The sequence below is a fragment of the Dipodomys merriami genome, unplaced genomic scaffold, assembly GCF_024711535.1.
Source record: "Dipodomys merriami isolate MVZ:Mamm:240054 unplaced genomic scaffold, mDipMer1.0.p SCAF_34, whole genome shotgun sequence".
Lineage (NCBI taxonomy): Eukaryota > Metazoa > Chordata > Mammalia > Rodentia > Heteromyidae > Dipodomys > Dipodomys merriami.
Genome location: NW_027204937.1, coordinates 17,386,741 through 17,404,464, shown reverse-complemented (window position 1 = coordinate 17,404,464; position 17,724 = coordinate 17,386,741). Strand labels below are relative to the sequence as shown.

General features: G+C 44.3%; 1 protein-coding gene across 2 annotated transcripts in view; it reads right to left on the bottom strand.

The window, feature by feature from the left end:
• Positions 1-9,845, bottom strand: part of LOC138803481 (tRNA dimethylallyltransferase) — a 41,634-nt gene extending 31,789 nt beyond the window's left edge. For both annotated transcript variants that reach the window (XR_011364950.1, XM_069987567.1), the window contains exon 1: positions 9,652-9,845. Coding sequence is in view for 1 of the 2 variants with exons in the window: in XM_069987567.1 (XP_069843668.1) it covers positions 9,652-9,828 (177 nt within the window). In the remaining variant the exon portion in view is untranslated. The remainder of the gene's footprint in view (positions 1-9,651) is intronic.
• Positions 9,846-17,724: the final 7,879 nt, after the last annotated feature.

Here is a 17,724-nt window from a genome sequence, read left to right as displayed (position 1 = left end):
TGCTGTTCTTTTTCTCTAGAATATCCTTCCTGCTTGTGTGCCTGATAAAATGTACACAGTATGACAGAGAGGAAAGAAGGGATGTAGGATAAGCAGTGGCTAAGCACTTGCCTGGCCAGTGCAAAGCCCTGAGTTCAGTCCTCAGCCCTGCAAAAAAAAAAAAAAAGAAAAAAGAAAGAAAAAAGAAAAGAGACAGAGGGAAAATACAGAACAGCATGGAGGTAAGGGTTCAAGAAAGTAATTTGGGAAGGATGAAATAACAGTGCTTACCCCAAAAGACTGTGGCCAAGATAATAATATGACAATGTATGTGAAAATATAAATGTGAGGACAGTGTCTGGTAGATACGTATTAATCTTATTTTTTTTCCCAGTATTGTTTATTTTTGTCATTCATAGTACAGCAGTGAGGGCTTTAACTGTAGCTTCCACAATGAGAATGAAGCAGTGAGGTTTCAGCTCAGAAACAGGATGCCAATTGTAAGCAAAGAGGCAAACAGGACCCTGGTCTAATTCAAATGTACAAAAAAAAAAAAAAAAAATCAAACTACCCAAGAGTCCAATTCAGTTAAATCAAATTGAGCACATACACCTAAAGTGTATGTATTTGTACATACACTTGTACACCATGTGTTTGTAGTTGAAGCACCCTGCCCCAGACACTGAAGCATCAGGGCAACCCCTCTCAGCACCAATCTGAATCTTCAAGCCCCATTGTGCTTTCCTGTGGCTTCCTGTTTGGCCAGTAGTCACTTCTCCTCCCTCCTAACATGGAAGGTTTTACTTCAAAGTTCTCCCTGTAGTGGCAAAAAAAGTAACCAGATATGTACAACCTAGACAGCTTAATACTACAGCCAAAGAAAAACTAAATTTACTTAAAAGAGAAGTGAACCCAGGGACCTAAAAACTGATCTTATATATTTATAGTAGATGAATCAAAAATTTTAAGATTTCCTTTTTAGCCCCTTGTCATGGTCATTTTAAAAGACTATCTTGCCAGTTGTTAACACCTGAAATCCTAGTGACTCAGGGAACATGGTTCAAAGCTAGTCTTGGCAGGAGAGTCCATAAGAAGATTCTTATCTCTAATTAACCATCAGAAAACCAAAAGTGTCGCTGTGGCTCTAAGTGGTAGAGCACTATCCTTAGCGAAAAAGCTCTAGGACAGCACTGGGAGTCTGAGTTCAAGCCCCACAACTGACAAAAAATAAAAATAAAAATAAAAACACAAAATAAAAATAGACTGCTCGGTGCCAGTGGCTCATGCCTATAATCCTAGCTACTCAGGAGGCTGAGATCTGAGGATCCCAGTTCAAAGCCAGCCTGGGCACGAAAGTCCATGAGACTCTTATCTCCAATTAACCACCAGAAAACAGGAAGTGGTGCTGTGGCTCAAGTACTAGAGTGCTCACTTTGAGCTGAAGAGCTAAGGGACAGCACCCAGGCCCAGAGTTCAAGCCCCACGACCAACAAAATAAAAATAAAATAAAAATAAAAAAGACCACCTCTAGGGCTGGGAAGGTGGCTCAGTGGTAGAGCACTTGCCTTGCATGCATGGGGCCCTGGGTTCAATTCCTCAACACCACATAAGCAGAAAAAAAAGCCGGAAGTGGCGCTGTGGCTCAAGTGGTAGAGCACTATCCTTGAGCTGAAGAGCTGAGGGACAGTGCCCAGGCCCAGAGTTCAGGCCCACGACCAGACCCCTCCCCCCCAAAAAAAAAGACCACCTCTAACAGTTATAGCAAAAAGCCTCTGGTAGGCCCCACCTCCTGGTTAACCCATATTTGTGTCTGTTATTTCATGGCCTATCTCTTTTTTTTTTTTTTTTTGTCGGTCGTGGGGCTTGAACTCTGGGCCTGGGTGCTATCCCTCAGCTCTTCAGCTCAAGGTGAGCGCTCTACCACTTGAGCTACAGCGCCACTTCCGGTTTTCTGGTGGTTTTATTGGAGATAGGAGTCTCACGGTCTCTCCTGCCCGGGCTGGCTTTGAACCGCGATCCTCAGATCTCAGCCTCCTGAGTAGCTAGGATTACAGGCGTGAGCCACCAGCGCCCGGCCATGGCCTATCTTATATCTCTCCCCCACAAATCTTCCTTGAGCACCAGCAGACAATCCTTTAGTAGAAAACCCTGATCATGCTGGGTGTCAGTGGTTCTCACCTGTAATCATAGCTACTCAGGAGGCTGAGGTTTGAGGTCACAGTTCAAAGCCAGCACAAGGCAGGAAAGTCCATGAGAAATTAACCACCAGAAAATGAGAATGGCACTGTGGTTCAAGTGGTAGAGTGCTCACTTTGAGCTGAAGAGCTAAGGGACAGCACCCAGCCCAGAGTTCAAGCCCCATGACTGACAAAAACAAAAAACAAAACAAAAAAACCCTGATCTTAAATTACATCCCACAGCAGACAAAAAGAACACAGAGCTCCACATCTATTAGATGACACATACTGTGCTTACCAGTCAGACTGCCAAAAATCATTTTCTTATCCTCTTGTAGGTTTGAGAAAGCACAAAGGGAACTGTACTCTTAGGTCTGACTAGTGCTTCTCCACATGACTAGAAGAATTGAGGCATCAGAGATACTTCCTCTCTACAAACCCAAACAGAACACTTTATTTTTTCTTAGTATATATTGCTAGTCTGTGCTTCCAGGCAGTCTTTGTACATGTTTGGCAAGTGCTTTCAAATTTCTCAGTACAATGTTTCATCCAGTCACTGAAGGCGATTCATTGTACCTTGAATTTACATGCCAAGAAGATGACTCAGGCTGAAAAGAAGATGTTCAGTATCATCTTCCTGCAATATTATCAGACTCTACAAATGAGTTAGAAGACCCAGATCCAATTTCCAGGTGTGCAGGCATCTTGCAGTAGGATCTCTAGTCAGCTCTTTAATCTTTCTGTATCTCAGTTTTTCCATCTTGGAAAACAGAGATTATATTACTGGTCCCTCCTTGAATTCAGGTTCTCAACTACTGAATGAAACTATTTATGTTCCTATAATTTGTGAAACAAACAAGGTTTGTGAAAAAAAATTAAACATAGAATTTTCATTTTTGTCAGATCTGCCATATAGAAATCTATGGTAGAGCCCAACAAGAATGCCTAAGCAAATGAGCCCTCAAAAAGTAGTTCTGGGGCTGGGAAGGTGGCTCAGTGGTAGAGTACTTGCTTTGCATGCAGGAGGCTCTGGGTTTGATTCCTCAGCACCACATAAGCAGAAAAAGCTGGAAGTGGTGCTGTGGCTTAAGTGGTAGAACACTAGCCTTGAGCTGAAGAGCTGAGGAACAGCGCACAGGCTCAGAGTTCAGGTTCCATGACTAAAAACAACAACAAAAAAAGAATAATGGGAAACCAGAGGCCAGGCATGCATAGCCTTCAGATGCTAGGTGGATTTAGAAACAAGTCACTCTATACCAGGCTCCAAAGATAAAATCACCACTCTAGACTTGCTACCCTTAACAACCCCATTATATTTTTATGTCACATAACAATCTCCATACTTAAAGTACTTACTTAATCCATATTTACCAAAACAAGTACTTCTTTGAAAAGGAAATGCCTTGGATAGACCTTATGGTTGGGGTTGGGAAGGTGGCTCAATGGTAGAGTGCTTCCCTTGCGTGCATAAGGCCCAGGGTTCGATTCCTCAGCACCACATAAGCAGGAAAAGCTGGAAGTGGCCCTGTGGCTCAAAGTGGTAGAGCGCTAGCCTTAAGCTGAGGCACAGCACCCAGCCCCCCCACCCCCACCCCCACAAAATAGCAAAAGACCCTATGGTTAAGGTAGAACAAGGGGCAACCAAAAGCCAATAAGATACAAGACAATTTAGTATTTAAGATGGTGTTTTACAATTTTTTTTAAGTTACTGATACACTTCTATACCTAAAAGGATCATTAAAATAAAAAGATTGACTCCCTGGTGGTAGGAGTAGGGGGAGGGAACTACAGTTCCAGCTAGTTGGGAGACAAAGGATCTCAAGTCCATAGGTTCAAAACCAGTGTTGGGAATACAAGACTAAGGATCCCAAGCTCCAACCTGTCTGAGAAACAAATAAAAATAACTCAAAAAAGAAGCTTAGCCGGGCGCTGGTGGCTCACGCCTGTAATCCTAGCTACTCAGGAGGCTGAGATCTGAGGATCGAGGTTCAAAGCCAGCCCGGGCAAGAAAGACCGTGAGACTCCTATCTCCAATAAACCACCAGAAAACCGGAAGTGGCACTGTAGCTCTAGTGGTAGAGTGCTCGCCTTGAGCTGAAGAGCTGAGGGACAGCGCCCAAGCCCAGAGTTCAAACCCCACGACCGACCAAAAAAAAAAAAAAGAAGAAGAAGCTTAAAAAAAACTTTTTGGTTATCCTATTTTCCATTCAGTTACTCTTTAGCCATGGGTGGCTGTTAACAAGAAATTTATTGTGCTAAGTTTTCCAGAAGGCCAAGTTTCCCCTTCATTCCAGTAAACATTCTCTGTCTTTGGTACTGACTTGGCATTCAAATCCTATTTCTTACTGCTAGAGGTGTGGCTTAAATAAAGGGTAGAGCACCTGCTTAGCAAGTTCAAAACTTGGGAGTTCAAACCCTAGTACAGGAAACACACACACACACACACACACACACACACACACACACACACACACACAATTATCTCTTGCAACTGTAGTCATTTTATCCTTCTGAACATTTATCCTGCCTCACCAGTCAGCTCCACCTGACAGATATTGTAGTGAATTCACAGTAACAATTCACCCCATATAAAATACCTTTTATATCCTGATCAAAGTGTAGCATACTCCTATGAAAGATGAATGCATGCAAGAACCATTCTGTGTAGCCAGGCAATGGTGGCTCATATTCAGGAAGCTGAGATCTGAAGAATGATGGGTTGTAACTAACCAGCTAGAAAAGTCTGAGACTGCATCTCCACAATTACTAGCAAAAAGCAGGACTTGAGGCATAATAGCTTTAAATGACAAAGAGTGCCAACTTAGTGAGCAAACAAACAGAGCAAGTACAACACCCTGAGTTCAAAAAAGTAGACCATTATTTCATAGTTAACAGGCCCAAGATCCCAGAGTAAGCAGCAGATCTGGAGTTGAACAAAAGTCTCTACTTTCCATGCCCAATGCTTTATCACTTACATAGGCATATTTCCTTAGATGAGGCAGGGAATTCAAAGTGAGGTTTTGTGGGGGGGGTTGGTTGTTTTTTGTTTGTTTTGTTTTTTTGGTTGTGGGGCCTGAACACTGGGCCTGGGCACTCTTCAGCTCAAGACTAGTACTCTACCACTTGAGCCACAGCGCCACTTCTGGTTTTTCTGCTTATGTGGTGCTGAAGAATGGAACCCTTGCCTCATGCATGCGAGGTAAGCACTCTACCACTGAACCACTTTCCCAGCCCCTTTGGTTGTGGGGTTTTTTGTTTGTTTGTTTTTGTTGGTCGTGGGGCCTGAACTCTGAGCCTGGGCACTGTCCCTCGGCTCTTCAGCTGTCTACTAGTGCTCTACCACTTGAGCCTCAGCCCCACTTCCAGCTTTTTCTGCTTATGTGGTACTGAAGAATGGAACCCAGGGCCTCATGCATGCAAGGCAACCACTCTTCCATTGAGACACCTTCCCAGGCCCCTGGTTGTGTGTTTTTTTTGTTTTGTCTTGTGCTGATACTGGGGCTTAAACACAGGACCTTGTATTTTAGCTGGTGTTCTACCACTTGAGCAGAATGATACTTACTTTTAAAGTTTTTGGGTTTGGGGTTGGGAAGGTGGCTCAGTGGTAGAGCACTTGCCTTGCATGCTCTGGGTTCGATTCCTCAGCACCACATAAGAAAAAAGCCGGAAGTGGCGCTGTGGCTCAAGTGGTAGAGTGCTAGCCTTGAGCTGAAGAGCTGAGGGACAGCTCCCAGGCCCAGAGTTCAGGCCCCATGACCAGACCCAAAAAAAATAAAATAAAGTTTTTGGGTTTTTTTTTTTTGGTCGGTTGTGGGGCCTGAACTTTGGGCCTGGGTGCTATCCCTCAGCTCTTCAGCTCAAGGCTAGCACTCTACCACTTGAGCCACAGCACCACTTCCGGCTTTTTTCTTTTTGCTTATGTGGTGCTGAGGAATCGAACCCAGGGCCTCAGGCATGCAAGGCAAGCACTCTACCACTGAGCCACCTTCCCAGCCCACTTTTAAAGTTATTATAAAGATTAAAAAACAAAAACAAACCTATGTAGGGGCTGAGGACAGGACATGACTCAAGTGTTAGAATACCTGCCTAACAAGTGTGAGACACCAAATTAAAACCTAAGTACCATCTCCCCCCACCAACACCCCCCCCCGCATGCGCAAAAAAAAAAAGCAAACATACATTTTTTGTTTTTATTTGTTTTTTCATAGGTCTAAATTCAGGGCCTAAATTCTTTTCTTTTTTTTTTTTTGGGTCCGGTCGTGGGGCCTGAACTCGGAGCCTGGGCACTGTCCCTCAGCTCTTCAACTCAAGACTAGCACTCTACCACTTGAGCCACAGAGCCACTTCCGGCTTTTTTCTTTTTGCTTATGTGGTGCTGAGGAATTGAACCCACGGCCTCAAGCATGCTAGGCAAGTGCTCTATCGCTGAGCCACCTTCCCAGCCCTCAGGGCCTAAATTCTGTCCCTGAGCTTCTTTTGCTCAAGGCTAGTGCAATACCACTTGAGACATTGCACCACTTCTGTTTTTTGCTAGCTAATTTGAAATCAAGTGTCTCACAGACTTTCCCACCCTGCCTGGCGTCTTCTAATCCTCAGATCACAGCCTCCTGAGTAGTTAGGATTACAGGCACCATCCACTGATATGAGATTCTGATGTGTCAGATTTATAATTATACCACACAAAAGTTTTTTATTTCTTTTCTTTTTTTTTTTTTTTTTTTTTTTTGTCGGTCGTGGGGCTTGAACTCTGGGCCTGGGCGCTGTCCCTCAGCTCTTCAGCTCAAGGCAAGCGCTCTACCACTTGAGCTACAGCACCACTTCCGGTTTTCTGGTGGTTTATTGGAGATAGGAGTCTCACGGTCTCTCCTGCCCGGCCTGGCTTTGAACCGCGATCCTCAGATCTCAGCCTCCTGAGTAGCTAGGATTACAGGCGTGAGCCACCAGCGCCCGGCTTATTTTTTCTTTTTTTGCTGGTTATGGGGCCTGAACTCTGAGTCTGGGTGCTGTCCCTCAGCTCTTCAGCTTAAGGCTAGCGCTCTACCACTGGAGCCACAGCGCCACTTCTGGCTTTTTCTGCTTATGTGGTGCTGAGGAATCGAACCCAGGCCCTCATGCATGCAGGCAAGCACCCTACCGCTGAGCCACCTTCCCAGCCCACCACACAAAAATTTTATATGCCCCATCCTACCAGTCCAATTCATCACACACTGCTTATAGACGGATGTTTTGCCATGTTACCTTTCTCATACTACTCATCTCCTGGTCCATACCTCCCTATGGAAAGTCTCCTTTACCATCTCACATATTCACTATGACTATTTACTTTCTAAAATCTTCATTCATGTTCCTTCCTTTAGTATGCTTTGTCTTCTTTCTTATTATCCAAACTTGATCTATTTTCCTTTTTTTTTTTTTTTTTTGCCAGTCCTGGCTTGAACTCAGAGCCTGGGCGCTGTCCCCGAGCTTCTTTTTTGCTCAAGGCTAGCACTCTACCACTTGAACCATGGCACCACTTCTGGCTTTTTCTGTTTATGTGGTACTAAGGAACTGAACTCAGGGCTTCATGCATGCTAGGCAAGTACTCTACCACTAAGCCACCTTCCCAGCCCTTGATCTATTTTTCAAGCCCTGTTTTAGAGAGTTTTCCATAACCATGCCAACCTTCACTGATTTCTTCCTTCTCAGAAAGTATATTTAAGCCAAGTGCTAGTGGCTCACACCTGTAATCCTAGCTACTCAGGAGGCTAAGGTCTGAGGATTGTAGTTCAAAGCCAGCCCAGGAAGGAAAATCTGTGAGAATCTTATCTCCAATTAACCACCAAAAGCCAGAAGTTGAGCTGTGGCTCAAAATGGTAAAGCACTACCCTTGAGAACGCTCAGGAACAGTGCCTCCAACCTGAATTCAAGCCCCAGGACCAAGAAAGAAAGAAAGGAAGAAAGAAAGGGGAAGGAAAGGAAAGGAAAGGAAAGGAAAGGAAGGAAGGAAGGAAGGAAGGAAGAAAGGAAGGAAGGAAGGAAAGGAAGGAAGGCAGGCAGGCAGGCAGGCAGGCAGGAAAGGAAGGAAGGGAAGGAAAGAAAGCAAGAAAGAAAAGAAACTGTATATTTAACAGCTTACCATAAAAACTATTTACAGTTTTTCTCCTCTCCCAATCCTGTCCACCTTGCAAAGCACCATAAATACTTACTCTGCCATGTTTCACGTCTAACCAGACTAAACTCCTTAAATACAGGGATTATGGTCTTATCTCTGCAATAGGTTCTTGCAGAAAATATTCATATTTTTAGTTCTGTGTGCTATAAATTGTACTTACTGTTTCACATAGTGTTATCTCATTTAACTACAATAATGTTGTGTTATTGCTCTTGTCCCTCCTATTTTTCAGAAGAATAAAGTAAAGTCACAGAGATGTTAGGCTGAAGTTGTAAAAGGCTGGGATTTGAGCTAAATTCTGTCTCCTAAAGTTAGCAGCAAATACATTATTAACAAATGTTTGTGGAATTACCTTATCATTTCATGTGTGCTGATGTTCTTGTCACCCCAAGTGAACCAATTGGGGTAGAAACCAGGACAGGAGACTCAGGGGTGGAATGAGAAGAATGGACCTTTCTGATGCTCGGTTTACCGATAGACATTTCATGTCCAACATCTTATTTACACGACGTACATTCATACAGCAAATTCTCTCCAGCAAATAGTTGTTATAATTCTTCTGCTAGATTCATTCACCCATTCTCAATCAAGCACAAATGCACCCACATGAAAAACTATATTCCTTGCTTCCCTGCTTAGAGAAGGAAACAACCTTCTCCCTTAGCTCAGCCACAGGATTAAAAATCTTAATTCTGTATTTATCATACCTCTGGCCTTTTTCGGGAAGGTCATCCTGCTCTGCACTGTAGCACTCACGATCTCTTTATTAATCACTCCAGCCACTTCACAAATAACACCCAAATAAAGGACACTGTGAATCCCAAGCCACGTGGCCAATGGCAGAATCTGACTAGAATACAAGTCTTCTGACTGACCGCCCAGTTCCACTGCCCCAGTACACACTGAAAGGTGCATTTTACTTATTCTGATCTCAGCGTATTAAGGTGAGAATTACAGCAAAAAGCTCTGGAATAACTGCCACTTGAAAAGATATTTACTAGTAGAGTCAACTTCATAAGGTGAAACACCATTTCCTCCACTTACGCGCTATGTGACAAGGGGAGAGCCGTTTCATTTGTCCAGGCCCCAATGTCAACCCGCTAAGTGGAGATCACAATAGTATCGAGAGTTAGAGCAACATCGTGGGAAGTGAATCAGATGATCAAAGGAGAAAGGTTCAGCACATTGTGGGCCTAGTGAGTCTGGGCTCTCTTCACCGACCTCCTCCGCTGGCAGAAGCTCGGAGGTCACCCCCCACGACCACGCGAGCCGGTGTCCACTCTCCCAAGGCCTGCACGCGCCTTCCCAGGTTCCCAAGCCCGGGGCCAGCCACAGGGGCCATACCTGCATGGAATCAGCGCTGACGATCTCGCCACCGAGCCTCTGGCCTAGCTGCAGGGCCAGAGTGGACTTGCCAGTGCCGGTGGCCCCGAGAATCACTACAAGCGGCAGCGTGCGTTGCAGACCCTGGAGCCCAGAGCCCACAGGAAGCGCTCGTGCAGCCGCAGCCGCTGCCGCCATCTTGGTTTCCTCTGCGCCTGCGCCGGAGCCTCTGTCACCATGGCAACAGTCAGTGCGCCTGCGCGGAATTCGGGCTCTCCAGGGAAAGCCCTAGGGAGGAGGGAGCTTGGAGACAAAGGTGCCTAGACTATCGAGGGTCACTAGAAGACTGCCCTAAACTAGCTGTTAGTATCTGAACTTCAACTACCTGCTCTCTTAAAAGAGGAATGGCAGCTCCATCCAAGTAGATCTGTGCAATTTTTCTTTCTTTAGGACACCCAATTCTTTTATATCACTATTGTAAATTAGCCCCTGGTGTATTTTATTGTCTGACTTTAAAGACAAAGGATAAATTCTGTTTAGGTTATTGCTGTATCTCTTCTGCCTAGCAAGCACAGTTCTGTTACAGAATAGACTCCTCCCTCTCCCCTTCACCCCACCTCAATCATTAAATGGAGGAGAGAATGACTTGCCTGTTTGGTGCTGAAGGTAGGGAGGTAAAAGGCGTGACATTCTCCACAACTAGACCTGCTCAGTTCTCACACAAGGGCGGCTGCTCTAAATGTTTTCACTTCCCAACCTCAGATGCAATCAGAAGGTAGGACAAAATTTTCCATCCTCTTGGCCAAAGGATACAAAAGATATGATGAGAGAACAGAAAAACAAGCAAGTAAACAACAATTCAGAAAACTAGAAAAGGAAATGAAAGGAATGCAGAAAGGATAAAGCACTGACAATCCTTAGATTCCAGTGAGGATGGGAAAACTTAGGACCATACGGACCAAGGTTTAAGAGTTTACACACGTCCATTTCAAAAACAGTTTTGGGAAAGCCCTTACTAGTGGCTCATGCCTAGGAGACTGAAAACTGAGGATGGTAGTTTAAAGCCAGATCTGGCAGGAAAATCCCTGAGACTTATCTCCAAATAACCACCAAAAAGCCAAAGTGAAACTGTGCCTCAAATGATAGAGCACTAGCCTTGGGCAAAAAAAGCTCAGCTACAGTGCCCAGGCCTACTGGAAGCCCTAAGACCTGTTTAAAAAAAAAAAAAAAAAGGTTTTCTGAACTGGGTTGTAGCTCAGTGGTAGAGCATTTGCCTCATATCCATAAGGTTCTGGGGTTCAGTCCCCAGAACCAAAGAAAACAACAAACTATAAACTGGCTTTATGGTACATTCCTGCAATCTCAGCACTTAAATGTCTGAAGCATGATTTTTATGAATTTGAGGCCAGCCATCATGGACTACATAATGAAATCCTGTCTCAAAACAAAAACAGCTAGGTGTCAGTGGCTTATTCCTGTAATGCTAACTACTCAGGATCTCAGTTTGAAGCCAGCCAGGGCAGAAAACTCTGAGACTCTTCAACTGACCAGTAAAAACACTGGAAGTAAAGATATGGCTCAGTGTTAGAGGACCAGCTTTGAAAAGTAGGGGGGAAAGCTACTAGAGCCAGCTTAGGCTCTTTGTAAGCCCTCAGTACCAGCACCAAAACTAAAAAAGGAACATCCAAAAAAAAAAGACTTTAGAATAAGATGAATTTCAAGCCAGCTCAGTGGCTCATGCCTGTAATCCTACTTACTCAGGAGGCTGAGATCTGAGGATTGACATTAGAAGCTAGACAAGGCAGAAAAATCCATGAGATTCTTATCTCCAATAAACTACTCACAAAAAGTCAAAGTGATGCTGTGATTCAAGTGGTAGAGCACTGGTTTTGAGCACAAAGAGGCTTAGGGATAGCACCCAGGCCCTGAGTTCAAACCTCAGGACTGAGGGGAAAAAAAGAAAGGAATACAGTGAACTTCAGTTCAAATCCCAACTCTTTAACTTATTTGTTGTGTGACTTTTTATTAAATTCACTTTTTTTCTTTTATTGGGGGAGATAGGACTTCCCAGAACTAGTCATAGGCTCCATGACTAGATTACATTCCAAGCCTCTAATTTCACCTCTCAACTTCTGTATTCTTGTCATTACATTCTTCTCAGGGTTGCCATAAAGAGAAAATAAAATAATGAAAAAAGTGTCTGGAAAATGCCTGGCACATAACAACCACCATTTGTTGAATATTTTGTATTATTATAATCATAATATTCCATCTGCTTCCCTCAAGAGGTAAATGCAGCAGCCAAAGAGCAGAGAAATGTGCATAAAAAGTACCTGGACACCTATTTGACCAACTTTTTGTTAGCCAACTTGATTTCTGGAGTGGCAGAACATTTGCCCCCATATATAGGGCTCTGAGTTTAATTCCTAGCACACACACACACACACACACACACACTTTTTAGTGGGGTGCTAATGGCTCACCTTTGTAATCTTAACTACTTAGAAAACTAAGATCAAGGTTTAAAGCCAGCCCAGGCAAAAATTAATTAACTAATAAGACTCCTACAGCAGGGTCCAGGTTGCTCACACTTGTAATCCTAGCTACTCAGGAGGCTGAGAGCTGAGGGTCCTGGTTTAAAGCCAGCCTGGGCAGAAAAGTCCATGTGAGACTTTTATCTCCAATTAACCACCAAGAAATCAGAAGTGGTGCTGTGGCTTAGAGTGGTAGAGTGCTGCCTTCAACAAAAGAGGTCAGGGACAATTCCCAGGCCAAGTTCAAGCCCCAAGACTAACAAAAATTAAAAACTCCTTCAATTTTCTTTTGTGCATGCCAGTTTGAACTCAGAGCCTCAGCACTATACCTTAGCTTTTCACTTAAGGCAGGCACACTTCCGCTTCAAATTTTTGCTGTTTAATTGGAGACAAGAGTCTCTTGGATTTTCTTGCTTCAAATCATGATGCTTAGATCTCAGCCTCCAGACTAGCTAGTATTATAAGGATGAGCCACTTCCACTACACACACACACACACACACACACACACACACACACACACACACACACACACACACACACACACATCCAGCTCCTCCAATTAACTAGAAAATTGCCATACTTGGAGGCATGACTCCAACCTATGACCCAGCAAGCAAGCTGAGAGAGAAGGTAAGATCCTGAGTTCAAGACCCGGTACCAGAGGAAAAAAAAAAAAGATATAAAGATTCTAACTGCTATTTCCCTAAGATTGCCTCTGCCTAGGTTAGACCAGAATAATTCCTTGTGTCAAAGGACTGAGTTCTGGAAGCATATAGCATATAATATCACTGCCTACCTAGAAGTACTGCCAATATATTAGTCAATCACTTGAATCTCCTCAGACATAATAACTACTCTTACAGACCCAGCCTGAACCTTATAGCCACATATATTGTTTGGAGAACATCAGTTCTTGGTCCTTGGTACTGCCTTCTCTCAACCCAGTCTTCTCTGATGAAAAGCTCTCTTCTCTCTAATTTGTGGTACCCGCCTGAGGCTAGGTTTAAAATGGAGATGTGTAGCCACATACTGGCAGACACTCTCACATGATGGTTGTTAGCTGTAGAGCCTTTGCCTGGAGACTTTCAGAGGGTATTGCTACCCTGGCAACCACCAGAGAGATGGCAGGCTAGAGAAATGATGCAAAGAAAGGAAAGGGGAGGCTGATTTCATGACAGTCTGACAGTGACAGAGTATGCTTACTCACAGGTGGAATAGTACTGTCCAAGTCATGACCAGGTGACTGTTATTAGAAAGAGAAAAAAAAAAGGGGGGTGGATTTACCACCAAAAAACAAGAAGAGGAAGAAGCTGGTTACCAAGGCAACGGGAGAGAAAGGAATGAAAAAATAGGGCTTCACCACAGCAGCAGAAAATTGCTTCTAGCCAAGCAACACAGGACTGTTGCTATAGAAACAAGGAGAACAGGGATCCTGTAGACCATGGGGAGAATTATCACTGAAATGCTGAGCAGGAAACACTCCTAAATCAGAATGGAGCCTGTGGTCCAAAACAAATGAGAAGTGAGAAAAACATCAGACAATTTCCATTCCCGGCATTTCTACCAGTCTGACTAAAAGAAAATGGGAACATGTTGTTTTAAATACCTTGAGCTATTTTATTAGCATCCCTTCTTCCCTAATGATCTCCTGAACTCTAAATTATACTGAAAATAGTTCCTGAAAGATATATTCTGTGTCTTGAAATTCTAATCAGATATATTAAATTTAAGGGCAAATTAAGAAATTGAAGACTATGATCAGGAGTTAGTATTTCTAAAACAAAACAACAGCATAAAACCCTGCACTGGGAAGCTTCACAGGATAATAAAAAAGACAAAGGAAAGAACAAGGGAGTCCAGAAAGCTATTTGTACTCATTCCCAGGTATTGGTCTTCACCCCTCTCCCTTTCTTATGAGACTAGATGTGAAAAAATTCACACTATACTGCAGAAGAGGAAAGAGAATTACTTACCAAAATGTATGCAGGGGCTGGGAATGTGGCTGAGTGGTAAAGTGCTTGCCTGGCATGCATAAAGCCCTGGGTTCAATTCCTCAGTACCACATAAGCAGAAAAAAGCAAGTGGCATTGAGGTTCAAGTGGTAGAGTGCTAGCCTTGAGCAAAAAAGAAGCTCAGAGACAGTGCCCAGGCCCTGCATTCAAGCCCCAGGACTGGCACACACACACACACACACACACACACACACACACACACACACACACACACACAAAATTATGTATATATTCAGAGAAGAAAACTACAGAACTACTATAAGAAACTACAGAAAACTACAAAACTCCATTCAGTACAAATTATGTCAAGAAAGAAATCCTACCTTTTTTTTCTTCTCTTTTTTGGTATTTGAAATTAGACCTCATGCTCTTGCTCAGCTTGCTTACCACTTGAGCCATGCCTCCAGCCTGGCTTTTGACTGGCTATTTTGAAGACAGAGTCTTATGGACATTTTTGCCTAGGCTACCTTTAAAGCATCTAGATCTCAGCCTGAGTGCTTAGTATTACAGAAATGAGCCAGTGGCATCTGAGAGTTTTTGTGTATGTGGGCTGGTCTTGCGATTTGAATTCAGGGACTCGGCACTGTCCTTGAGCTTCTTTTGTTCAAAGATACCACTTGAGCAACAACATCACTTCTGGCTTTTTCTGTTTATGTAGTACTGAGGAATCGAACCCAGGGCTTCATGTATGCTAGGCAAGCACACTACACTAGGCCATATTCCCAGCCCATATTCCCATGGTTCAAAGCAAGCCCAGGCAGGAAAATTCATGAAACTCTTATCTCCAAGAAACCACCTAAAAACCGGAAGTGGTGCTATGGCTCAAGTAGTAGAGCACTTGCCTTGAGCTGAAGAGCTGAGGGACAGCACCCAAGCCCAGAGTTCAAGCTCCACAACTGACAAAAAAAAAAAATTCTGCTGGGTTCAGGTGGCTCAGGGTTGTAATCCTTGCTTTTCAGGAGGCTGAGATCTCAGGATCAAGGTTCAAAGCCAGATGGGTCAGAAAAGTCCATGAGACTCATCTCCAATAAACCACCCAAAAACTGGAAGTGCTACTGTGGCTCAAGTGGTAGAGTGCTAGCCTTGAGCTGAAAAGCTGAGGGACAGGGCCAGAGTTCAAGCCCCACAACCAAAAAAAAAAAAGCCAGAATTGGTGCTGGGGCTCAAGTGACAAAATGCTAGCCTTGAGCACACAGAGGCTCAGGGACAGTACACATGATCTGAGTTTAAGCCCTAGAATCAACAAAAAAAAAGGGGGGGAAGGAAAGGAAAGTTGGAAGGGAGGGAGGGACACAGAGAGAGAGAGAGAGGAAGGAGGGAGGGAGGGAGGGAGGGAGGGAGGGAGGGAAGAAAGAAGGGAGGGAGGAAGCAAGGAAAATAATTCTGTGGGGCACCAGTGACTCATAAATGTAATTCTAGTTACTCAGGAGACTGAGCTCTGAGGATCACCGTTCAAAGCCAGCCCAGGCACAAAAGTCCATGAGACTCTTGTTTCCAAATAACCACCAAAAAGGGTGAAAATGAAGCTGTGGCTCAAATGGTAGAGTGCAAAGAAAAGCTCAGGACAGCTCCTACCAGGCCCTGAGTTCAAGTCCTAGGAACGACCCCCCACCCCCACCCCCAGCCCACAAACACACACAAAGAAAAAAATGAAAGGAGAGGGGCTGGGAAGGTGGCTCAGTGGTAGAGTGCTTGCCTTGTATGCACCAGCCCCTGGATTTGAATCCTTAGCACTACATAAGCAGAAAAAGCCAGAAGTGGCGCCATGGCTCAAGTGGTAGGGCTCTAGCCTTGAGCTGAAGAGCTGAGGGACAGAGCCCAGGCCCAGAGTTCAGGCCCCACGACCGACAAAAAAAAAAGAAAAGAAAAGAAAGAAATGAAAGGAGAATTCTAGTTACGCAGAAGAAAGTAAGTTGTGTAAAAAGAAAGCAAGCTAGGAACAAGAAGGGAGAAAAGGGCTGGGAAGGTGGCTCAGTGGTAGAGTGCTTGCCTTGCATGCATGAGGCCCTGGATTCAATTCCTTAGCACCACATAAGCAGAAAAAGCCAGAAGTGGAGCTGTGGCTCAAGAGGTAGGGAGCTAGCCTTGAGCTGAAGAGCTGAGGGACAGCACCCAGGCCCAGAGTTCAGGCCCCAAGACCAACACAAAAAAAAAAAAAAAAGGGAGAAAACTACAGAGAAACCAATCCAACTGATGAAAAGCAATGAGAAGTTCCAAGCCTATCCTTGGCTCCCTGGAAGAGTTTGGGGAAGGTGAAGATTCAATCACAAGGTAATATAGAGTCATGGTGTCAGACTGCCAATTCTAGCTGTGGGAAAAGCCCACACATCCCACAAGTCTTAATCCCAGTTTTAGGGATTTGTGAGACAGCGATTACCCCAGTGTTATAGACCAATCCTTGGTGAATAAAGGCAGTCTGTCACTCCCTTTACCTTAGAGAGCAATAGTCAGATGCCATCTTGAGACAGTGCCCGTTGTTTAAGACTGAGTTCTTCTGGGACCCTGAGAACAAGGGTCAACATGGTTCAAGGAGTTTCACAACACCTTGCCATTGAATTTGTGTGTGAGGGGAGAAAGGGAGCAAGGGAAAGAGGGAGAGACAGAGAGACAGAGAGACAGAGAGACAGAGAGAGAGGAGAGAGAATGAGATGGCCCCACAGAGAAGTTGAAGTTGAGAACGGCACAGGCAGCTTAGCAGCTTAGATGCCAGAGGCAGCTATTTGAGACACCTGGCAGAGATGGGTGGCTGAGGCTAGAGCCTCCCTTGGGAGGCACACAGAAACATGTGTGGCAGCCGCTGTAGTTGTCCATGGTGGAGAGCAGCTGCTGCTTAAAATGCCTGGCAGAAGTACCCTTAGAGGCAGCTGGGATACCAAAGGCACAAGACTTGGTGGGAGCTCTACCCTCCCGGGCCAGGAACGAAGCCTATCCTCTGAAGCCAGGGTGGCAACGAAGTTTTCAGGCAGAGATTTACTAAGTATTCAACCTCCAGGACCTGTCCCCTTCTTTCATATATTTACTGCCAAGTGGGTCAGAGCCCCTTACCCAGACCCTTCAAATTAGCAAAGCCTATTGCACCCCAGAGAAGTATGTGGGTACACATATGCATGAAAATTTATATTTTGTTTAATTTGGTTTGGCTGTTTTAAACGATAAACACACATGCAAACAAAGGAGAAAAATAACAACAAAGAAAAACAAATGATGTTTTGGCAATGTAGTTACCAGGTAAGAATAGCAGGTAATAAGAATGGATGGGAGGAGAAAAGTAGAAAACAATGTAAGAGAGCTGTTCTAATTGCATAAAGAGGAAAGTATAAATGGGGGGAAACAACAACAAAGGGAAAAGCAGGCTGGGAAGGTAGCTTAGTGGTAGAGTGCTTGCCTAGTATGCATGAAGCCCTGGATTTGATTCCTTAGTACCATAAAACAGAAAAAGCTGGAAGTGGTGCTGTGGCTCAAGTGGTAAAGTGCTAGCCTTGAGCACACACAGGCTCAAGGACAGCGCTCAGGCTCTGAGTTCAAACTCCAGGACCGGAAAAAAGA